General features: G+C 36.3%; 3 protein-coding genes and 1 long non-coding RNA gene across 6 annotated transcripts in view; 2 read left to right on the forward strand and 2 right to left on the reverse strand.

Annotated features, from left to right (window-relative positions):
* The window catches only part of LOC128856960 (moesin/ezrin/radixin homolog 1), a 97075-nt gene extending 81029 nt beyond the window's left edge, over window positions 1–16046 (reverse strand). The window contains exon 1 of one of the 3 annotated variants that reach the window (XM_054092439.1): window positions 15629–16046. The gene's annotated coding sequence lies outside the window, so the exon portion shown is untranslated. Of the gene's footprint in view, window positions 1–5919; window positions 6214–15628 lie in introns of those variants that run through there. The other 2 variants (XM_054092436.1, XM_054092437.1) reach the window with 2 other exon arrangements.
* A 34-nt stretch (window positions 16047–16080) lies between these two features.
* LOC128856962 (uncharacterized) lies at window positions 16081–17254 on the forward strand. The gene is made up of 4 exons (XR_008453881.1): window positions 16081–16196; window positions 16292–16365; window positions 16470–16549; window positions 16611–17254. It is a non-coding gene; the product is annotated as an uncharacterized LOC128856962 (long non-coding RNA).
* Window positions 17255–21223: 3969 nt separating this feature from the next.
* On the reverse strand, window positions 21224–23610 carry LOC128856963 (SWI/SNF-related matrix-associated actin-dependent regulator of chromatin subfamily E member 1). Its single transcript, XM_054092440.1, has 2 exons — window positions 22399–23610; window positions 21224–22343 (listed from the first exon to the last, which is right to left on the reverse strand). The coding sequence occupies exons 1-2, from the start codon at window positions 23507–23509 to the stop codon at window positions 21346–21348; spliced, it is 2109 nt and encodes a 702-aa protein (XP_053948415.1). The 5' UTR covers window positions 23510–23610; the 3' UTR covers window positions 21224–21345.
* Window positions 23611–23663: 53 nt separating this feature from the next.
* Window positions 23664–24473, forward strand: LOC128856964 (frataxin homolog, mitochondrial). Its single transcript, XM_054092441.1, has 2 exons — window positions 23664–24026; window positions 24090–24473. The coding sequence occupies exons 1-2, from the start codon at window positions 23706–23708 to the stop codon at window positions 24345–24347; spliced, it is 579 nt and encodes a 192-aa protein (XP_053948416.1). The 5' UTR covers window positions 23664–23705; the 3' UTR covers window positions 24348–24473.

The following is a 24473-nucleotide window of genomic DNA, read 5'->3' on the forward strand; positions in this document are numbered from 1 at the left end:
TTGCTGTATTGGTAGTGGTAGCAGTCATTTTAATGGTAGCGCTGTTGACGTTATAAATAAAGGCAGTTATAATGTAGCAACAAAGCAACATCAGCAACAACAACAGCAACGAGTAAAGCCATTGCGACGATAACAATGAATTTAAGATAGCAGGAAATAGCGGCGCTGCCAGAGATACGCGATATGTGAGCATATCAATGGCACTGTCCGCGCGATTGTGGTGGGTGCATATCTCAACAAATTCATATACTTATAACCATTCGCGAGTTTGCACTCGTGAGACATATGTGCATATGTATGTATGTATACATGGGTGTATGGTTTAAAGTCAAAGTCAGAAATATAAGACGCCGCATTAGGAAATCTTACTTCATACACTCACGCATGCACACGCAAGTGCTTGGGTGGGAAAAGCTGGACTCGAGAACAAATTTCTAGTACAGAGCACTTATGCAAGTGCGAACTTTTTATTAAGCATTTTTTTAAATAGAACTGCAATTTTTTACCTAAACGAGTAAGACAAGCAGCCTCATTTGTTAAAGCATATTTCGGTAAATTTTGCGATAAATGCATGATTTTACTTATCGGAAAAGATGTGGTATAATTTCCATTTTTAAGGGCGGCCTTAGATTAATGGTGACGACCAACAGTGGCTAATTACAATTCGTGTTAACCGCTTCAAGCTACTGATGAAATTCACCCGCAATATCCCCAAGTGTAGCGAAAAAGTGAAATCCCAGATGTCTAAATCTTTGCCCGACGAGAGCAGAGCAGCTGAGAGAAGGTGCTGAGATGATTCCACCACGTCCTCCAGACAACTTCTGCAAAAAGGACTTGCAGCAATACCCAGTCTCCCCGCATGGGCGCCTAGCGGACAATGTCAGGTAAGCATACCTAGCAAATTCGAAGCCGCGGTTTTGTTAGCTTTAGAAATTCCTTCGAGCACTCCCGATCTACCCGTGGCAAGAAAGATCTCGCGACTTTGCACGTTTACGCACTCACCCAGCATTCGCTAAGTTGACGCGAGGCCTATCTTTCCAGGAATAGACCACAAGTTCTCAAGGGATCGCCAATTCTCTCGTTTTGTGATGAAACCATCTCCAGAATCTCCTGTCTAGCCAACTCACCAGCAGCCCGGGAACCCAAATGAGCCTAATATCGAAGTGTTCGGGTGCACAAGCAACAATCCCAATTTCCGCTTGGCTGTCGGAGTAGATATTTACGTCCTTTACGACAAGTACAGAAGTAAACAACCCACCCACTGCTTCTTTAATTGCGGCTACCTCCGTTTAGAAAACACTACAGTGGTCAGGAAGCCTACATTTGAGCTTGAAGGGAAGCTCCTCGCAGAATACTCGCCCATCAACTCTTCCATCCAGCTTCGAGCCATCCCTAAACAGGTTTGCCATTGCCTGTCTCCAAATGTTGTACCCCGCCCATTCCTCGCTTGGGGGAATATGAGTGGAAAAAGTGATGAAAATAATTCTCAATATATATTAAATTTCATTATAATAAATTTTTTAATTTTGTAAAGCATTGAAATTTGATATTTAGCGCAAATTTGGCCCTTGCCTTAGTGATAACAAACGCCGTTTCACTGCAAACGTAACATTTCTGTAGCAGAGATTTCCCTACAGGGTAATTGTATATGAATATGTAAATGAATACATTACTCGTAGTATGCACGGCAAATGAAATAATAAACATTTGCGGTAGGATTAAGGTCATAAATAGAAGCAATCGACGATAAAGCATAAATAGAAAATGAGCGTTTTTTGTAAGAACTCGGCAGATATTCTAGTCTACAGCAGTCAACTGAAGCAAAACCAACATTTCCAAGATATAAATAGTTATCTAAGAGAAAGTAAAATTCATTATTTATAAACACTGGGTTTACCAAGGTGGAACTTTTCCTTAATTGTCTTTAACTCTGAAACTTTTCGTTAATTGTCTTCAAGGAAAATCTTGCTGATTTAATTGGCGTTTGAACTGAAGTGATTGAACATTCTAATTGAATTCATTTTATTGAGGTCTATTTTCTCCGCTCAATCGTTCTAAATAAATAGAATAAATAAATAAGTAAAACAAAGAAACCTAAGTTCAATAAAATTAATTTTGACCTTTCATATTTGGAACAATAACCATGAGGGCACTTGTCAATTAAGTGGGGTTTCAATACAGCTGTTTTTGTTGTTGTTGCTGTAGCAGCATAAACATTTCCCATACTTGCAAGGAGTGAGAGTTCGTGGACGCTTATAAAACAGGATGGTTCCGATAAGGTAAAAGCGACTACCGTGAAAACGACAGTTGTCCTATCATTGAACTGTCACGTTGATTTTTCTTCCAGAAATATTTGACAAATCAGAAAAATTCGTAACAGAGGTTAACGTATTTACATCGTTCGTATTCATTAAGTAAATGAAAAATAAGAAAGTCAAACTTCCTGAATTTCTGAATTTTACGTGTATCTCTTATGGATGCGAACGACCAGTGAACAATAAATTAAAAAAAATAATAATAATACAATTAACAAAAAAAATAAATTAAAAAAAAAACTTACGTAATAAATACAAATATTATTAAAAAAAATAATAATAATAATAAAATTTAAAAAATAATAATAAAATAAGAAACAAAAATAATAATAAAATTAAAAAAAAAAATAATAAAATAAAAAAATAATAATAAACTTAAAAAAAAAATAATAATAAAACTAAAAAAAAAAAAACAAAAAAGTAAAAAAACAATATTAATAAAATAAAAAATTAAAATAATAATAAAATAAAAAAAAACTAATATTAAAATTAACAAAAATAGTACAATTAAAAAAACAATAATAAAATTAAAAAAAAAATAATTAAATAAATAAGAAAAATAATAAAATTAAAAAAATAATAATAAAATAAATAAGAAAAATAATAAAATTAAAAAAATAATAAAAAATAAAAAAAAATAATATATTAAATTAAAAAAATAATAATAAAATAAGAAACAAAAATAATAATAATAAAATTAAAAAAAAAACTAATATTAAAATTTAAAAAATAGTACAATTACAAAAACAATAATATAATAAAATAAATAAGAAAAATAATAAAATTAAAAAAAATTAAAAAAAAAAATAATTAATTAAAAAAAATAATGATAAATTAAAAAAAAATAATGAAATTAAAAACAAAAATAATGAAATTAAAAAAAAATAACAATAAAATTAAAAAAAAAACATTAAAATTAAAAAAAAAATTATATTTTTTATTTAATTTTTTTTTTTGTCGTGAACTCAACTCTCAACTCTCAAGCAATATACAAATTAACACATCTTAGTACCTTGGTCAGTCAAGGGAAAAGGTCTCTATGTTAGTTGCTTTGATCACAGGCCACTGTCTCGTTGGTCGACATGCTCAAAGATTGTACGTACCTAATTCCGATTATTGCAAAAGAGGCAAGAATGAAGATGAGGAGGAAGAGTCTGTCAGACATCATCTTCTTTGCTACTGTCTTGCGTGGCATTTCACTAGGTTTAGATAATTTGACTCATTAGACTTAGATTTAGATGTATTGGAGATTTGCACTTCCACCTCGTGGTCTTTTATGCCCTCTACTCATCACAATACCTCATCCAGACACAGTTCCCTTATTCAACTTAAGATAGCGAATAACAAAGGACCGAGATGTCTCAACCTTTTCCGCGCTATATCGCTGCGTTCAAGAAGGTGCATGAGAGTATCCTGGGATTGGTCGCAGAAACGACGAGAGTCAGTAGATCAAATCCCGAATATGATTGTGCAGTCTGTGAGGCCTGTGAGAATGCCCTGAGCATTCTCAGTTTATCGAGGTGAGATTTCTAAACCTATTATGGCTCACAGTTGTTAATTACCTTAGTGATGTAAGCCTCAGCCAGATCAATGGGGTTGCGCTTAAAACAAACTAGTTTAACGAGAAGCGGCGGGTAAGCTTCTACTGTGGATCGGCAACGGTCTAAGTGATTTGGTTTAAAGACCGACTGCCATTTCCCCCTGCCTACGTACCTATCTAGTACCTTGGTGCTTTTATTTCAGTTTAAGGATGGATTATTTCAGTTTATTAAAAAGTCCTCCACAATAAATTACATAATACACTTTGCGGACACACGGATTAGATTTTGTTATTTACTTCACAAATCAAAGTATATCTTAAATGGAACTCTTACCTTCAAGTAGAATACTTGAAAACGTTCATTGGCCAGTCAGTTTAAAATGAAAAAAATTGCACATTTCTGAGACATTTTTTTATTTTCTCTACATTTCTCGCTAGACCGGTCATATTCAAAACCTAGTAAATTTTCAATTAAGCTGAAACACAATACGTGACTTCTTCGTTAAATGCTCCGTGTGCGCAATCAAACATAAATAAGTCATTATCATATCGTAAAGGGAAGTTACTGCTGGCGTGTCGCAATCAAAATACTTTTCGGAAAAAAATTAAAAAACACAGTCGACACGCAAAACATATACATACACACATATGTACATACCTACATAGATACGTTGAGATGTATAGATGTTTTGCCTAAGCACAGAAGCCGAAAAGTAAACTTATATACAATAAAGCTGCGGTGATATTTTTTCTGTAAAAAAAATAAAGCTACCCAACGGATTCGTCACAAAGCTGAGAAAATTTATTATATTTATTAAACTACTCCAGAGCGCCGACGACGGTTAAATGGTTGCCATAAGTATTATGCCATAAGCTATTTTTCGATTTTTGCGACATCGCTAAGATAGCTACATACCAACGCCGCCCCTTCTTGTTGGCTCCGCAAGCATTATGAACACCAAGATAAGATATTGGGCACGACGCGGCGTAACAATGGGAACCTTGGCGTCGGCGCTTTCAAATTCTCGCCTTGGGTTACTTAAATTGTAGTTTTTTTAAAATGTGAAGTTTTTTTGTTCTGATAAAGCGATTTTAATACAGAGAAAGTAAAATTAGTTTAAGTTGTTTATTAATTAAATCAAAACCAAAGATGTGGCATGGACTATTTATGAACTTCTTGAAAGAAAACTTACAGCTCAAATGGCCTGTGACTGCAAGTTTGCTGATTTTTTTCTCTTTTGTTTTTCTTTTTTATCACAGAAATGTTTTTAACGTTATTTTTGTACAACTTTTATGTCAGTTATGTGCTACGATTTTAAAAACTATAAATAATAATTAATTATAGCACTACTTTTAGTTTTCAGGCTTTCTCAAACTTTCTTGGCACATTGCTGCAATATTTTTTCCAATAAGGTTTTGTTGTTTTTTAGTAACGCAAAAGCCACCCAACCACCCCCACTATTCATTGCGCTCAACCGAACCGCACCGCATCGAATCGCATTGCGTCGTGTTTTTCAATTCAACAACGCGCTAACTCGCTCTCTCCTGCGCTGCGTAGAAATGCCAGTTCCGGTTGAGCATGGCAATTGGCGATTGGCGATTTTCGATGCGCATTGAAGTGCATATTTACAACTAATTAGCGCATTGTGACCACTACGAATTATCTGCTTACAAACAAGGCAGACATACAAACTAACACTGACACTAAAGCGACACTATGTAATAATCCGACGAAATCCGGTTCGAAAAAAAAATAGATAAATAAAAATCAGCCAGAGTGAGGCGTGCTGCCGTTATCCCGCTAGCATGTGGTTAAGCACACAACGCGCGTATTGGACGAAAAATGTGATTTTTACAAACTAGTAAATTCGCAAATAAGCGCCATTCAAATAGGAGTAAAGAAAAATATTATGAAAAAATATAAATGTGTAAAAATTAAAAATGAGTTCAAAGACCCAAGCATCGCGCGCGCTATTCCCCGGAGTATATGCCACGTGACGTAGCGTTGCTGTCTCTACTCACGACGCCGCACCACAAGGCGCTTTTGCTCAGCAGCCAACTTACCTGGCAGTCAGTCAGTCAACCGCACCGGCCCCTTCTCGCTGTTTCCGGTCTTCTTTCACTTTCTCAACAAGTGATTACAACGACACGACACGACAACTTTCGACGAAAGAATCGCACAAAGCAAAGTGCAAAAATTCAAAATAACGACATAAAAAATATTCAAATTTTTACAATTGCCAAATAAGCCGCGACATACAAGGAAGCTATAACCACATTTCGTGCAAATATCTTGGACCACAGTTAATGCCTTAAACTAGTGTTGGAATTATAGAAACACAAAACCAAACATAAAACACTCACACAAATTTAAAAACAAAAAAATAAACGCACAAGCCACACCAATGTAAGAAAATTGTTGCACTGTGTGGATAAACGGCGACGAACGCTAATAACGTGGACGTGAACACGAATTCAATGCACAATAAACTGCTCGATTCGAAAGTCAAATGCAAAATGATGATGATTCGGAAAACTAATAGAAGCGAGGGCTCCCAACAGAGAGCAACAATTCAACAAGCAACTCAATACTCTCCTGTACACATTCGTTGACAAAAACACAAAAACAAAACAAAAACGGTACAAAAGATGGCCATGGGGAAGTTAATACCGTATCGACGGAGGAGCTGCTGCCGCCGCCAACGCTTTAATGAGCGCCAACTACTCGATAAACTGAGTAAACAATGAGCCACCATACAGTGGAGCGGCAATGTTCGCTTCCCCCACAGCAATGTGCAGTTGCTCAGCTACTTTTGAGTCGTACTCGCAGCTTACAAACTCACAAGTGGCTACTTGTGTGTGTGTTTATTGGCAACCCAACCCATCCAAGATTCAAGCTGTTAAATGAGAGCGTGAGTCCGTGAGCTGGCTATCGGACTGTTGGTTGTTAGCATTTTTTTTGTAGTATGACGGTTCGTTCATCTGTCCTTAACCGAAATGCTAAAGCAGCGAAAAGCAAGCTTTAAACACCCTGCAGGGAAATAAACCAGTACAGGGGAAGGTGCGCTTCTAGCGAATTTACACTGCCAAGGGGCGACCGCTATTAGAAAAAAAACTTTTTCTATCTTTTGGTATTTTATGAACATAGATTTGAACCTACGTACTTTCAAATGGTAGTCACACACGAAGCCATTCCGCTAAGGCGGCCGCGGTTTTGGACTTACGGTATACAATTTTGGAGATGCGCTAGCCAAAAGTGCATTCAATCTCTGCAAAACAAAAGTCTGCGGAGCATAGTAAGTCCGTAAAACTTTGGCACCGCTATATTAAGACAAGTGTCACTATTCGCATACGAGGCAGCGAATTGGTTTGAAGTTGGCAAAAACATGCTAGTCCAACACCCGAAAAAGTTTCATCAGTTAAAATTTTCCCTGCAGGGTACCTACAGGTATGCAAGTATAGGTAATAGCACTAACACACATACATTTTTTGTCTGTGGTGGAAAGTTTTTAGTAGTACAAAAGATGTTGAGAACAGCACTGACGTGCTCAGGTGATCGCGTCGATGTTAATAAATGTACGGCACTAACACCAACCTTAACGCACACTTTTAGCTATTTTTCGACATTAAAGCGATTAGTTGCAGAGCGGCTCGAACAGTTCTATAATAAGTCCAACTGAGCGTCATTTTAGTTTAATATAAAAATTACTGTCAGACTCCATTCTAGGAACGAATAAAGCACGGATATTTCGAAGCAGTCTTTTAGATGAATCTTTTTTTTTCTAAGTGTGTATGTTGAGCTGAAATAAATATGGGAGAATGCAACAGGCCGCTAGACAGAGTATTTATTCTCTTATTTTCCTTTTAAAACGCAAAGTTGTTTTCTTTGCGATATTAACTATGCAATGAGTTGTTTGACCTTGACCCCACTTGCATTGCACTAATAACATAGGAATCGTATTTTGTCTCTTTTTTTTGTTTCATAATTCAGAAACCTTAGTGTTTCATTGGTTATTTATGTATATTAAGCAATTCGTCTCTCTTTCCCAAATATCGCATGTAAGCGAATGAATGTATGCATGAGAAGAGAACAAAAGAGCAGTTATAAAGGGTGTTTAAGCAAGATAATTCATTTCTGTGTGTCGCAAGTCACACTCTTTTATTTACATAAGTAATGAAATTTATACGCTAAATTACATTTAGAGGCCACTAAAACTAATCAAAAAATTTTACGAATACAGTACGTAAGCTTTATATTTCATTTATAAAAATGTTAATTAATTACGAAAATTTAATGTCCCGCACATTTGAGGAAATAAAGTACTAGTTTAGCCAAATATTGTGAGGAGATGGGAGGTGCGAAGCTTTTCACAACAATGTGGTTAATCAATGATCTTAACATAGAAGGAGTGACACAAAACTTAGGGCGTTTATTTTTTGGTTTTCGGTAATACATCAGCACTATTTTTGTAAAGAATTTTCTTCTAAGTTAGTAGATCACATCATATCAAGACATAAAGCGGAAAACATAAAAAAAAACATTATGGTGATCTTCCATTTGATAAATATGGACTTACGTTATGAAAGGGTGGATATTCACAATCATTAATAATAGACAATATTAAAGTCTTTCGAAAGATCCACCTAGAAGTTGTTTTAACTAAAATTTATAAGAATTTAGATTCTTCAGGTCTTACTATTTTTATTCAAAATAGGGCTCTTACCAATTATTTGGGAAAAATTACATTATTTAAATGTTCTCCATGAGCACATCTACAGGTAAAAATTTGCCAAAAAGTCAATTCATGAGTGCCTAATTGTTGAGAACGTCAAAATATAGTTGATGGAGCTTGTTGACCAACACTTTATACTACAGCAGCAATATTCTCAATAGAATTTCCAGTTTTTGGTCTGCTAGTACTTTTTCTATCCTCGACAGCGTCAGTTCTTGAAATTATTTCACCAACTTTTGAATTGTCGACTCATACGGACCATTATTTCTATCAAAAAAATCACGATTTGTAATGTTGTTCTTAATGACCGACCTTTTTTATAAATTTTAATAATTATAACGCGTTGTTCTAACGCGTAAAATAGTACATCTGCCTACTTGACAAATGTCGAATTTGACATAACAAAAACAGTTAGAAACCGTCTAGGGATTTTTCACTAATGATCTTGGCGTCACTTTTGAAAGACCTTTTATTTAGGCATTTGCAAAACGACATCAAGATGCGCGCCAAAAAGTAGAGTAACCGACGATTTTCTGTGGTGTTCTACGAAAAATACCCACAAGTTAAAAAATGTAGTTGACTTTTTTCATTAATATGAAAGCTCCTTTTGGGACACCCTTTATTAAAATGAAAAGAAAATGCTTAAGGTTTAACAGGTGGGCTCGAATACACTTCTAGCCGGCTCGTAATGAACTTCAATCATTTCTTCACACACACACATGACAAGTATTTGTATGCATGATTTGCACATTTGCATGTGTGTATGTGAAATTGTGTGACTGAAAATGCAGTGAGTAATTGCAAAACACAAAAAAAAAAACAACAACATAAGTCATACATGCATACATGTCGCATGATGTCATATGCTGGAGAAAAAATTATTTTGTCAAATATCTAACAGCTATTAATTGAAGTTTTCTGAGAAAACATATTTCGGTATGTAAGTGTTGAAGATGTGAATTGCGTTTGTGTTAGTTTTGAATTCAGCAAATATCAATAATCGAAATTAGTTTCTACCTGCATTTGCAAATACCAACCGACGCACACAAGCATAAAGGCACAATTCAAAAGGTAAAAACAACAACACAACAAATCATGAGTGGAGCCACCCAAAAAGCTCTAAAGATACATACCCAGCAAAATAGCAGCATCAGACGACCGAAATAGAACAACAAAAATGAATTCGTGTAAAACAGGTTTTTAAAATTTTTGGTACGGAGAATAGGAGGAATGGGAGTAGAAGAAATATGCGCATCACACTGACCAAAGCCGGTCAGAACTTTGGTACAACAATCAATAAATGTGTTAATTGACCAAAGCACTAAAAGTAGCAAAACTATATACACCGGTGGACGACAGTAGTAAGGATGGAATATTGCACAAATAAAATAAGCAAAAAGTAAAAAAAAAATATTAAAAATGTATATTAATAAAAAATAGTGTTGCACTTCTCTTGGCCAAATTTCCACAAGCAACAGTAACAACAATAAATATATTACTAAGCTGCTACAACAACAACAACAATATATAAAAGCTGCAAAACAATAGTTTTCATTTATTTCATCACAGATTTTATCTCAGAAACGTAAACACAGTGGAAAATCAGTTTTGGGCTCCTCCACCGAAAGTCACCAAACAGCAATTCATTTGTTTGACTCGCCAATAGGCCAAAAGTAAATAGGAAACAAATCTTATTACATTTATGTATGTGTGTGTATATGTGAGAAAAACAAATAATCCAAGTAGAAGCGACGGAATCGAGAAAATTAAAAAATGGTGAACAGCAGAGCAGCCAAATGAATGGTAAGCCAACTAACGTCAACGAGACATCTCCGTCCTACAGGTGGGCAACTTACGCTCGAACCAAAATGTACGTATTTACATATTTCTATACATACATACCTATGTACATTGTATACCGGTATTCGAGAATATTTTGAATGAATTTTTTAGTTGTTATTATTACATGTATATTTTTTTCATTGTAGAACTTACAAATACATATGCAGAGAAAATAAGCTGCTCGCCTGGTGAAGTAAACAATTCTGAGCATTTTCCGCTAGATGTTTTCAGTGAGCCTATACCACGTAAAAAATCTTCTGTATAAAACTGTAGGAAAACATCAAGAACAAATAAGAGCAACTGCTCGGCCAAACCCAAAAAGGGTGTAAGGGATAACTACATCGGGGGTTTTTTAAACAGCATCATAACTATGATTTGACAGCTGAGAAAGGAAATTCGTTCCCACGACAGTCGGTTCTACGCAACCAAAACAACCCGGATTTATATCCGGCCAAGGACTGTCACTTCAGCAGCATTCCCCGTACATGTATGGGGAATGTTTATGCTGCTACAATAACAACAAGCTGAGAATGGCAAACTGTGTTGGCATTTCTGTTCAGGAAAATTTGACAAGTCATCATGAATCGTTTAACGGCAGAACAAGCGCTTCCAAATAGCGGAAATTTACTTTGAAAAAAAAATCTGTTCGCGAAGTGTTGAAGCAGACGCCGAAATGTCGATTCGCTGCCGTTCTCAACAGGACTTGACGGCTGCATGGAAAATTTTGCGTAAGGATTTTGGCTTACGTTTCCATAAAATACAGTTCGTGCAAGAATTGAATCCAAATCCGAATTATTGGCGAAAGTAGTGAAAATTTGACCAATCGAATGGACCACGTAACTGGTAACCGCAATCGACATAAAAAAATAAATGCCAAGAAACTACCTACCAGATTATAGTAAGAAAAAAATCCATTGCAACAAATTTTCTGTTTTGTAATATCATTTGAGGCGGCCGAATGGGTTGGTGCGTGTCTACCTTTCGGCCAAAAATAATAGAAACCGTGTTTTCTAATAGTGGTCGCCCATCGACAGGAAATGGCAAACCTCCGAGTGTATTTCTGCCATGAAAAACCGCCTCATAAAAAAATATATCTCGTAATATAGAATTGGATCGGGCATCATATTCATTAGCGAATTGAAAGTTTACTCTACGATTAAAATCATTTTTTGTTTTTGACATTTTTGAATTTGGCGAAGTCAGCTGTGTTGTACAATGTTCCAAGAAAAACGTAGAAAACATACAAAATTCAATATATTCCTCAGTGCTACTAACTAAGACGAAGAGTTGGACCAGGTGACCAAAAAATTTGTTTATAGACGCCATAATCGCAGAATTGCATACCAGAAACTAAATATTATCCACAACAACAACTGAGTCGGTATAAAAAATCCCACCATCGAAATAGCACGAAAAAACGTAGAGAACTTTTTACCGCACCCAAAATTTACTTATTCAACTATCTTATGTTCTCACACACTACAAATAGCTAAGTTGCTGTCTTTTCTAAAATTAATTACCTGTATTCTTTCATTACTTTTCGTTTTTTGGCTTGACTTGGATTCCAAGTATAAACGCATTGAAAACCTACACAGCAACATTCAGCCCTTAACAAGAACTTAAATTTACATTGAAGGGGATGCTTTAAAGAAAACGAAAGTACACCCCGTAGCAAAATCATAAACACACCACTACAAAAATATGTGTAGTTCGTACTACGAAAAAAAAACCTCAAACGCAAAGTTGGAAATTTTGCACAAAAGTTTTCAAAATTTCACCAAAAGGGAACCATTTTAAGAAATATCATACTTTATTTTAATGTTCATTTCTTCTTTAAAGGAAATATATTGTTTATGTAGATAGCCACGAAGTCAAGGAGACCAGCTAGTTTTTATCATAAAATTAAAAGCGATTGCTCCATAATGGGCAACCCTAAGATCTAATATCCTAACCGAAATTTGTTCAAAGTGTAAATTTTTTGGCTCGTAATTTTAGACAAGTTAGAGACAGGGTTTAGCATTTAAAACTGTATTTTTCGATAAACATTATTGCAAATCCGTTATAGTCAACTTAAAAGAAGTTTTTTCTTTAAAAAAAGGCGTTCCAAGTTTAAAATGGCGTTAACGTGATTTAAAACATGTTCTAAGTTGATCTTCGAAATCAATAATTGGCACATACCCTTATTCGAATATAAATGGCCAAATACCCTGTTTCGAATATAAATGGCCAATATATATCATATAAAACCATTCAATGAAAAAAAAAAAAAAAATTTCGTATATCCATCTCACATCAGCATAATTACATATAAAGTAGGTGATGTTGCAGTGATAACAAAGAAAAAAGAAGCTCGTCGAATTGACGATGATGCAGCGAGATTTCATTGGCACCCCTATAAAACTAGAACTAAAAAGGATGCAAGGTCATCGCATTAGCTGGAAACTTGGTTAAGTGCCAAACTCTCAACCTCAGTCCAGCTGCACAATAGCGTCGCTTCAGCACAAGTGAGGTTGATGCTCAAATATATTAAAACAAAAATCTATTGTCACTGAGTGAACTTGTTAAAATAAAACCGAGATTTTCGCAATATGTTGTATGCAAATCCCTTTACATCTTTCAGGACGTAGGTCTTCGTTTTTTTGATTTCCACTAACTCGATAGAAAATATTTTCTCACATTGGAATGAGAAATTACAGCCGCCTAATGAAGAAACTGTGACCGAAGAAGAGTTCAACACCAAGCAACAGTAAAATCAGTCAATATAAAACGACTTGAATAAAAACTTCAGACCGTTGCGATTCGCTACAAGAGCAGAACTGAGCCTCGCGTAAATTGAAGACCACAACATAATAAAAAAGTGGTGCAATATATGGGAGAAAAGGGAAAAAATTAAGTAACAAAGTGGGCATGTAAACGCAAAAAACAAGATTTTAACGTTGCATGAATACATACATATACCTACATACATTTGATGTATGTGCCTAAGGACGTAAATACTTAGCACAAGTGTGTGTGCAATAAAATAAGCAATGATGAAAAAGAAAATAGCGGAAAAGAACCGCGTATAAAAGCCAGAAAACTTATATCTGAAAAACTGGTTAGAAGTAAAAAAGGGAATTAGTCGGTTAACACAAGAACAAAATTAAGAACTCTACCAAAACGAAGCTCTCTCAATGATTCTAATACAATAGGGAGCGGAAAAATTAACCATGAGAATATTTTTCTCCATCATTAAGGGGGAAGTCTACTGTGAATTTTTCAAAAAATCGATTTTTTTTTTATTAGCTTAAAAAATACTTTGAACCCTCTTAAATAAGGTACAATATGTGTTACAGCTGGCTAAATTTTTCTTCGTTGAAATTTCGACCTTTTCCCGAAGCGCTCCAAAGCGCGTACCTGCTATACTGAAACTTTAAACGCATTTTTCTCGAAACTAAGTTTTTGTATACGGTGTACACGATATCTCGAGTTCTGATAAATGAATCAGCTTAAAAATTTAATTATATATTCTCTGTAATAGTGTCTCTCGTCTGACATAGGATTTTTTTGATATCGTTATTTGTTAAATTGTTATAAACAATAGTAACATCAATTTTAGGCAAAAAAAAAGAAAAAAAATTCAAGAATTTTTTTTTCAACGCCAAAATTTTTTATCGACATAATCCTACGTCAGACGAGAGTCAATACTATGTATATGATAACAATATTTTGTTTTTTTGTTTTAGATCACCGAAACGTAAGATTTCATGTACACCGTTTAGGCACCTAAGAAAAGCGGACCTGCGCTTGCAGAAGTGCCACAGCGGCCATTTTGAATATTTTGACTTAAAATTTTTTTTTCAAAAACTTAAATATATAATAAAGATAAGAGTTTAAATAGATTTTATGTACGAGCAATATTTTGTTAGAAATAAAATCCGGAAAATAAGCCTGTTTTTTCCCTTGTCACAGTAGACTTCCCCCTTAATATTTGCGGTAGTAATTTGATACATTCAAATTTTATAGCTGCTGATTGAGCTCTTATCCGCGTTTCGAATAGCCGTTACTCATGTTGTGAATGTACATGGATTTTAAGCACGAATAGGAAGACTCGGACTAACAGAACAAACCATTGATTCACTATTCATCAGTATATAACTTCTATTTCCTATAAATAAAACAATCTGAATTGTAATTTCGCATGCCACTTTAATCAACTATGAAAGTGTGAGGGATGCAAGGTTAGAATTATTTGATTCATATTTTAGAACTCTAAGATTATGTTATCCAAGTGAAAGAATGATAATCGGTTATCGATAATTCTATTGAAATCGAGCTGATATTGTTGCTGGAACAGGATACGACTGCAATTCAACTAGAAACTATATGGACTAACATTGAAACTTATTCGTAAGTATTAAAAAGCACAAATACATTCTAGTTTGTTGCTTAAGTCTTTTGTTTTTACTCAGCTTTATTCATAAAAAAGTACAGCTTTATATATCTATGCATAATGCAACGCGATATTTTGACAACAGAAAGTTTGGTTTGCCCCCTGTATTTACTGTCGAGTGTTTAGTGTTCGAAAAGAGCGAAATTATTTGTGTTGTTGTTAATAACTTTTGAACGGAGGACAAAACTGTTTCGCTCCTTCAAAATTTTAATTCTGGGGCAATAAGCATCGATCAATCCATACCATGTGCCTCATAAGCTCTATAATCACCCTAATAACAAATCCTTGGCGCACATAATTGTGAAAATTACTTAGAAAATTACCTACAATTTATATGTATACGAATAACAATAACACTTCAGGACGTCCCTAATACTAAGTAAAACACAGAAAACTAAGTGAGGTTAGGTTATCGAGCCGGTTTGGGACGACAACGGTCTTAATAACATTGCACAATTATTTAGCTAACGTCGAACTAATCAAATATACAACTTGTTCAGCGTGCCCCAAACTGTTAACTTGCATTCAAAGACCGCAAACCCTCTACATATTTGCACTTTTCTTGCCTTCCGCGTCCAGCCCAATGACTCATGCAGCTTGTGAGGCTGCTACAGTAGGGAATTCAGCTTCAAAAGCACAATGACGATTCAATTTACCGGCTACTGTCGCCACTACAAACTTCACAAGCACATCTGCCTCTCGAACTTGAATACATATCAACTTATTCTATTTACTTTTTTCAAATTGCATTACACAATAAACTTACCTGCTTTGGGAAGCACTTAAGTTTCACAATTAAATCCGTTGATAAACTAATTTATTTAGATAAAAAGTTGACAATCCAAGAAATTCCGATAGTCTCCGTACAGCGTAAATGAACGAGCGGCGAACAACACTTTAAAGAGAAAGATAAAAACGCACAAAAAGACGTTGGATGACGAGTCGCTTCAATTGCAGCAACGAGCGAATGACGTAGAGTAGGTAAAGGCGGGTACTTTTCACTTTTCGAGTTTTGCGTTCGTATTTTTTATACAAATACGTTTTTCACTTCCCTTTATTCCGCTATTATATTGTCTGCTTCACTTCAAATACAGATTAAAACTGTTTAATATTCTCAAACTTTTTAACAATCGCTAAAATAAATTAAATCAAAAAAACGTTTGAAATGAAAACTCAACAACAATTGGGAAAAATTAATATAGGTGTATCGTTCGCGTTATGGTCGTAGATTTGGCAAAAAGTGAAATGACGTTGAAGAAAAGAGAAACAAAAGGACCGGGAAAATATGGTTGCCGAGCAACATTTTCAGCTTATTTGAAATTGAAAGTACTCGGGTTAGTAAAAATCCCAATATAGGCTAGGTTAAACAAAAAATTATTTATTAGAAAAACAACTGAAACAATATTAGAATTTATTGGTATATTTAAAGGAAGGACACGGCTTGGTTAATGTCGCAATATATCGGGTTATTGTGCCTAAATGGATGACACGAACAAAAAAAATGTAACTCACTTATAGTCAATATTTATTATCAGACTTAAATTTTTTTTATTGCTTCCAAAAAATATTACACCTGTCTGTACCACAATAATTAATTTATTTTACAGATATTAAGGCCATTGCTCTTCAGGATCCCTAAGAAATATGTAATTCATTTCTTAAATATTTACTGTGCTAAGCTATATAAGTACATACATATATTTCTTATTATTACAGTACAAAAGGTCAATTGGTGTTTTTCATTTTAGTCTCATCTTATTGAATTTTTCTTCGGCAGGAAGCTCCCTCATTGTCGGATTTGTGTGCGTTAGAAGTCTGCTTATGTGCCTTCGACTCGCGGCTTGGATTGCTTGGGCAACTGTATCGATGTTTAAGTCACGGTGAATGTAATTTAAAACCAAATTTCTGCGCACTAGTTTATTAAAAATGACGACTAGAAATACGCATTTTTTTGTCAAATGCTCAAGTAGGCATACATTAATCGCTTTTATTATGACTTTAGGCAGCCAGTAAATCAATTAATTTTTATGTTCACATCCACTTCACCATCCCAGCACCACCTCTCCCTGCATCCCATCGGTCTTTCTCTTTCACCTCTCCTCCTTTATAATGGTATCACAAAGGCCAATCCATTTTTCGTCGTGTGTGCTCACTCCTTGGATAACCATACCAACCTAACATAACCTAACCCACTTCACCCATTATCCTATTGGTTATTACTTTTTTTTATCGATTTAGCGTAAACTAATTGAACGCAATTTAATTAATTCGCTTTTATCATTAAATAACAGACGATCTCTTCTGAATTTTTAATTTCTTCTCGGCATCATTTCGGTTAAAACCGACTGCTCGTTCCTTATTGAGTTAATTGACTTTAATGTGCCAGATTCGATACTCTTGGGCTTATATAATAGATATATAAATATAAATAAAAATATATAAATATAACAAGCTTTATATATATATATATAATTGGCGCGTACACTTCTGTTAGGTGTTTGGCCGAGCTCCTCCTCCTATTTGTGGTGTGCGTCTTGATGTTGTTCCACAAATGGAGGGACCTACAGTTTCAAGCCGACTCCGAACGGCAGATATTTTTATGAGGAGCTTTTTCATGGCAGAAATACACTCGGAGGTTTGCCATTGCCTGCCAAGCTTTACAATGCTATATATTACATATATTGAAGTACATATATCGTTTGCTTTTTGAACCACCTATTTTTTTGAGAATGGTAATACAAATGGCATGTCAAATGTGTTCGTAATTTACTTAAAGGTTTGACATTTACGAAATGGGACGATATACGTTAGAACAAAATTGGGAAATATTGAAAACCTATTTCCAAAGTGGTGAGTCTTCTACTCAAACTGTGAGAAATTTGGAAAAAAAACATTCCAAAAAAAAGATTTGCCAACAAGACAGTTTGTGGATCAATTTGTTAAACGTGTTCGTGAAAGTGGATCGTTAATGGATAAAACAACACATGAACGTGCTCCTATAGTGCGTACACCCGAAAACATTGCTGCTGTAGCCGAAAATGTGCGTGAACATCCAACAACCGCAACTCGTCATCGTTCTCAAGAATTGAACATCTCACGCACTTTGAGGAGAATTTTGCATAAAGACCTCGGTATGAAGGCTTACAAAGATCAATTGGTGCAAGAACTGAAGCCTAATGACTATCCAATGCGTTTTCGGTTCGCTCAATGGGCAGAAAATCGTTTGACCGAAGATGAGCATTTTTACCGAAAAATCATCTTTTCTGATGAAGCTCATTTTCACATTGGCGGCTACGTCAATAAGCAAAATTGTCGGATTTGGGGTTCAGAAAATCCACACGTTACTGTAGAGAAGCAAATGCATCCACAACGAGTCACTGTTTGGTGCGGTTTTTGGTCTGGCGGCATCATCGGGCCATTTTTTTTCGAAAATGAGCGAGGAGCCGCGGTTACAGTAAATGACGAGCGTTACCATGACATGCTCAACGAGTTTTTGTTTTCAAAAATTGAAGAGGATGACATGGACGAAATTTGGTTTCAACGGTACGGTGCAACTTGTCACACTGCCAAAGTTACACTCGAACTTTTGGCTACCATTTTTGATAACCGAATAATCAGCCGAAATTCCGATATCAATTGGCCGCCTCGGAGCTGTGATTTAAGCCCGTTGGACCATTTTTTGTGGGGAGCCGTTAAGGACAAATGCTATGCGAACCATCCAGAGACGATTGATGCTTTAAAGCACGAAATCGAAGTTGCCATTCATGAAATTGGAGCCCAAACAATCGAAAATGTGCTTAAAAATTGGGTTGATCGAATGGCCTACTGTAAAGCCAGACGTGGCAGTCATTTGAACGATATTATTTTTCATTCATAAATGACAAAATAAAAAAAGTTTGAAAAAATAATGATTAGTTTTTTTTTTATAGCCGATTCAAAAAGCAAATTTTACATGGCCCACCCTATGTTATTTATTGTGTAATAATTTAGCATAATGCTATTAGCCATAAGCGCATTATACCAAACAAAATTTGTGTTTTGTAATTTTTCCTCAGGCGGCTGCCGTGGCCGAATGGGTTGGTGCCTGACTACCAGTCGTAAGAAAAAGATAGATAAAAGATAGAAAAAGTTTTTTCAAATATAAAATTTTTTTTTAATTTTTCCTAATGTCTATTATTTACCTCTTTCTATTTAAATAGTATATATAGTATATATATATATTATAAAATATACATATATAAATTTTGGAAAATTTTCCCAAACAAATTTGGAATAAAAAATTGGAAACATTTCTCCGACAATTGAAGTATGCAGATATACACAAATGGTCATAATTCTTTCCACCGCGTATTTTTAAAACTATGTATATATCAATGAAGTTCTAACGGTAAGTTAAGAACAAATTTAAAATCTTCGTTGTTTGCTATCTTCGTAGTCGTTCCCACGACAGTCGGTTCTTCGTAACCGGAACGACCCGCATTTATAACCAGCGAAGTACTGTCACTTCAGCAGCATTCCCCGTATATGTATGGGGAATGTTTATGCTGCTACGACAACACCAACAACTATCTTCGTAGTCATGCCGGTGACACCGATTTTAACGATTTCGGCAATACGTATTATGGCGAATGTCATTTCCGGCTTCGCTTTCTGTGCTGTTAGGGCGTTTTTTTGGTGAGATAAAATATTATTTTTATTTTATAAGCTTTTAGTTTCTCAGTTTTCAATAGAATTCTGTGCGGAGCCTTACATTGGAAGCAACCAGAAAAGCAGTTGATATTGGCGAAAGGAAAATCATAGTAAAATTGTGGAAAGAAGTTTCATGTAGCCTACTAGAAGGCTATTAAAACATAGGAATAACAACAGGCACATCATCGGCATAGATAGTGATTCAAAACTACGAAAATACCGGAATTATAACTTTCAGGCCCTTGTAAATTAACAGAAAGTGAAAAGCTCAGTACTGTAGTGCTTGTGAAGAAATATGCAAAGATAACAGCTTCCGAGTGAAAGATGAAATATGAAATAAGTTTCCAAAATGTGTGAGTGCTTCAACTGCCAGAAGAGACTTAAGAAAAGTAGGCTATCATCGAAAAGTTGCTAGGAGGAGGCCATCTATTTCCCTAATAAATAGAGCAAAAGCGCATTACCCTTCGCAAATGAGCATATACACATACCTTCAGAATCTTGGGAAAATTCTATTTTCTGGGATGAAAGCAAATTTCGTATTTTTAGGCTTAAAGCAAGAAAAGTTGGTGGAGGAAACCTGGTACTACGCTGAGTAAAAAAAATTGATTACCAACGATTGTTGTTGTTGTAGCAGCATAAACATTCCCTATACATATACGGGGAATGCTGCTGAAGTGATAGCCCTTGGCCGGTCATTCCAGTTACGAAGTACCGACTATCGTGGGAACGTATTACCAATAGGTGTTGTTGTTGTAGCAGCTTATTTTTTCAAGTATGGATAAGTTTGCTTATTTGGATATTTTAAAACAAAATTTAAAGCAAAACGCTGACACGCTAGGGTTCTCAAATGAATGCTGCAAATTATAAGCAAAGATGTCTGGAAAGATATGCCATCTTGGGAGGAGCTGAAGAAGAGAACTCTCTAACAGACTACCAAATTGGTAAACTGGTAAACTCTACGCCAGATGTACTCAGGGAATGTTGAAACATAGTGCTACCAAAAGCGTTTTTTGAGAGTTGTTTGTATATTTAAAATTTATAAAATAATAAATAAATGGGGTTTATTATTTTGGAGTTTCCAATAAAATCAATTATTTTTTTGTTAAATTGTATGATCTAAAATGAATTATGTATTCTATTTAATAAGTTAAATGCCGTCATATAGTTAAAAAAAAAATTATTTCGAAAATTCTAAAACTTTTTTCGCGTTACTTTTGCAACCACCAGCAAAAGAGCGTAGGCTTATGGCATTCAGTAGATTGATAAAATTCAATGGATTTTGTTTGTTAAATTTTTGGTCTAATTAACCCAAGGCGAATCTATTATTGGATGCGCCTTGAAATAACCTCACTTTTTTTACAAAATGGTGTTTTTACACCAACTCCCCAGCGGTCTGTAGATGGGTTGGTTGGGAGAGTGGGAACTTAACTTAAAGTGGAGGGGGTTTAGATACCACCCTCTTCACCTCTCCCAGCAGCTAAAAGCAGTAAGTAATTAACTAATAAACATTACCGAAGTTGGCATTTCGTGCTTTTTAGAAAACTAAATATAATCGTAACATTCAGCTAAAAATCGTAAAAAACAGCATCATTATACATATGTGCATATAATGTAAGAGCATACTTATTACAACGTCACTGCCCACTTTTTCCACATTTTCTCAATCAATGGCTTTTGTTTCAGCAAGTTTATTGCCTTTTACATGAATACATTTAATTGGTTTTTCAAAATCCATTACGCACTTACAATTTAAAAAGCATGTACAAACGATATATATTTCAATTGTGCTGCCGTTTATTCAGTACCTCCATCTTTCTTCTCACCCTCGGCTTTGGATCCTTCCGAAACATTGGCAACAGCGGCTGCCGATGCTACTCCAACAGTATTGCTTGAAACTGCGGCGGATAACGACGGCGGTGCAGAGCTTGTCACCGGCTGCTGTTGTACTAAAACCTGGTTGTGTGACGGTGGCTGACCGTAAGCCTCATGCGGTTGTTGTGGTTGTCCTGACACTGGAGTACCATGTTCTGGATAGTGAACCGGCGATCCATTATGCTGAGGTGGCGGACGGGCATTCATGTAATGGGAGCCTGGCGGGGGCCCATACGGCTGTTGGTAATGAGGATAAGGAGCATACTGGCCGTAAGGTTGTGATGGATGTGCTCCATATTGTGGCTGATAATACGGAGAGCGCGTTGGACCAGTTGGACCGTAACTACCGTAACCGCTATGAGGTGGCATAGCCGACATGGGTTGATGTGGCGACAAGTGTGGGGGTAAATGTGATGGAGGTTGTGGATGATGTGGGTGCATTGGCATTGTAGGAGGGACTTGTTGTTGTGGTGGCGGTGGTTGTTGGCCGGGCAGTGGTTGCGACGGTTGCTGATTTGGTTGCGTTGCAGTTTGTGGTGGGGGTGTTTGAGTTGGTGGCACACTCATTTGAGATGTGGGATTTGCGCCTCCTAAAGTTGCCGATTGTTGATTGGATGCAGTGTGGTCTACAGGAGCTATGGATGGTGGAGGAGTTGGAGTCGGGGTGGGTACTTTGCCAGGTTGCATAGTTTTTACAATTGGTGCTATTTGCGGTTTATTATTAACGTCTTTAATTGGTTCACTACCAGATTTAGAAGCAGCTTTTTGTGTCTCTAGTCTAGATGGCAGTGGGACTGATGGCTTCGGCGTAGGCTCAATATCCATCGGTTCCGGATCAGTTTTGCTTGCAGATTCAATAGGATCTCTAGTCGCAGGAATCGATTGCGAAGTTGCTGTGGTTATTAGAGCATCCTTCTTACCTGAAACAGAAATTTGAAACATAACCGGATACAAAATAACTTGTATGACCTTTACCTGCCGATATCGCAACACCAGACAAGGCAGAATTTGTTGTTTGGCCCGAGGAAGCAGCTGATTTTTCATCGTTGCGAGTGCTCACTGCTTGTGTTGCTACAGCTCCTGGAATAGAAGAGCCAACTCCCGTTGGGTGCTCGTCCACCCGTTGCCGCTCTCGTTTCATTTCATCGTACATTCGAACTACCATTTTCTGGAATGTCTCATCGTCCACCGCTGGCTTACAGTGGCGCTTTAACTCCTCTTGAAATGCCTCGCTAGACTCTACCATTCGTTGTTTCTTTGCCTCGAATTTTTCTTCCATCTGTTGTAGCTCAGCCTCCAGTTTAGTTTGGTGCATAGTAAGAGAACTTACTTGTCTTTTGAGTACCTGCATACGCTGTGTTGTTACAACAGAACGAACATCGGGCACTACCGCATCCGAAAAAATCTCATTGATAAGACGATGGTTACGCAAATAACGTGCATACGCCACATGCTTGAAAGAATACCCTTCATCCTGATCGTCCTCATCTTCTGCTGGTTGTATATCAATGCGCCTTTCTTGTTGGCTTTTACCACTCGAACGTGTCGGTGTTTCGTGTACATCGGAATCTGTTTTCACCTTGCTCTTAGCAGACAGAAAAGTCAAATATGCTGGCGAATTGTGGTATGTTTTTAACGCCTTTTCATACTCAGCTTTATCGGCTTCGTATTCATCAATAAATTCCTGCTTCTCAGACTCAGTCAACTGTTTCCACATAGCCCCAATTTTTTTGCCCAATTCCCAGAGCTTTAAGTCAGGGTACTGTGCCTTTACACTATCCCAAATTCGTTTCGAATAGCGCATGTAAGGTAGAACTGGTTTCTCTGGAGGTTTTGGTGGCTTCGGTGTACGGGACTCAGCTTGATTCTTAGAACTGGACGATTTTCCTGCCTTTTGCGGCGTGAATGCTGGATTGCCATAGTTACTGTGAGTAAAAATTGGTGTAGTATCTTTGTTGCGGTCTGAACCACCGCCGGTGCCGGAAGAACGAGATCGACTGCTACCTGAGCCGCTACTAGGTGCAGGAGTTGCTGGTCCTGTTGGCGCTCCAACAGCAATTTGTTTATAATTGCTTGGTAACGACATTACTTCCACAATTTTCTTCTTTCCGTATTAGATGATTTTTTATAAAATCGATTTGGCCGATTTGGCGTCCACCCCGAAATGTACAAACAAAATGGACTGTCAAACTGTCAGTGTCAATTTTTACCACGCCTGTGCTTCCAATTTCATTGTACAAATTTGACAGTTATTGGCAGTACTGATTTTTGAACAGCTGAGGATGTCGGGGTTAGCTACATTTCGGGCACTGAGAAGGATTAGGATAAATCGAAGTGCACGAGATTTTCTAAAAAGTGCGAGGGAGGAGCGTGTAATTTTAACAAATGCAGCATCAAAGTCTCTTCTCCTGCATTGTCAGAAACCACCATCTTTTCGGAATTTTGCTACTACAAATAACAACAAAGATGGCTTAGATGAATCTAATTTAGACAGCAGTACGTACGAACGAGTTTGCTCCGAGACATTGGACGCCTTATGTGACTACTTTGAAGAGCTCATCGAGAATTCCAAAACGTTGTCAACCAGTGATGTAACTTATGGGGTATGTGTTGTTAAAATTTCGACACAATAGAAGTCTAATTTACTTTTTTATATTACCCAACAGGACGGAGTACTCACCGTCAATCTCGGCAATGAGAACGGTACTTATGTAATAAATCGTCAGACACCTAATAAACAGATTTGGCTCAGTTCACCGACCAGCGGTCCAAAGCGATATGATTTCGTCACAACCAATACCAAAGTTGGACGTTGGGTATACAAGCATAACGGGGAAACACTGCATGAGCTTCTGCAGAGGGAACTACCAGAAATATTTAGAGGACAACAGATTGACTTTTCCCAACTACCTTATGGAAGCTAGAAATAAAACACACTAAATGCGCTTAAAGACGTGCATTGTAAATAAATATTTACATAAAAAATACCTTACAAAGATATGTAATATTAACTAAACCTTCTTAAATCCGATTAATAATTTTTTCCAAAA

Source organism: Anastrepha ludens, chromosome 3, assembly GCF_028408465.1.
Source record: "Anastrepha ludens isolate Willacy chromosome 3, idAnaLude1.1, whole genome shotgun sequence".
Classification (NCBI taxonomy): domain Eukaryota; kingdom Metazoa; phylum Arthropoda; class Insecta; order Diptera; family Tephritidae; genus Anastrepha; species Anastrepha ludens.

Bases quoted from the DNA above. Each gene is read 5' to 3' on its own strand.
- LOC128856964 (XM_054092441.1), top strand. From the start codon at position 23,706: ATGTCGGGGTTAGCTACATTTCGGGCACTGAGAAGGATTAGGATAAAT. The intron at 24,027-24,089 runs GTATGTGTTGTT...ATTACCCAACAG, and splicing joins CCAGTGATGTAACTTATGGG to GACGGAGTACTCACCGTCAA.
- LOC128856963 (XM_054092440.1), bottom strand. From the start codon at position 23,509: ATGTCGTTACCAAGCAATTATAAACAAATTGCTGTTGGAGCGCCAACA. The intron at 22,344-22,398 runs GTAAAGGTCATA...TTTCTGTTTCAG, and splicing joins TGGTGTTGCGATATCGGCAG to GTAAGAAGGATGCTCTAATA.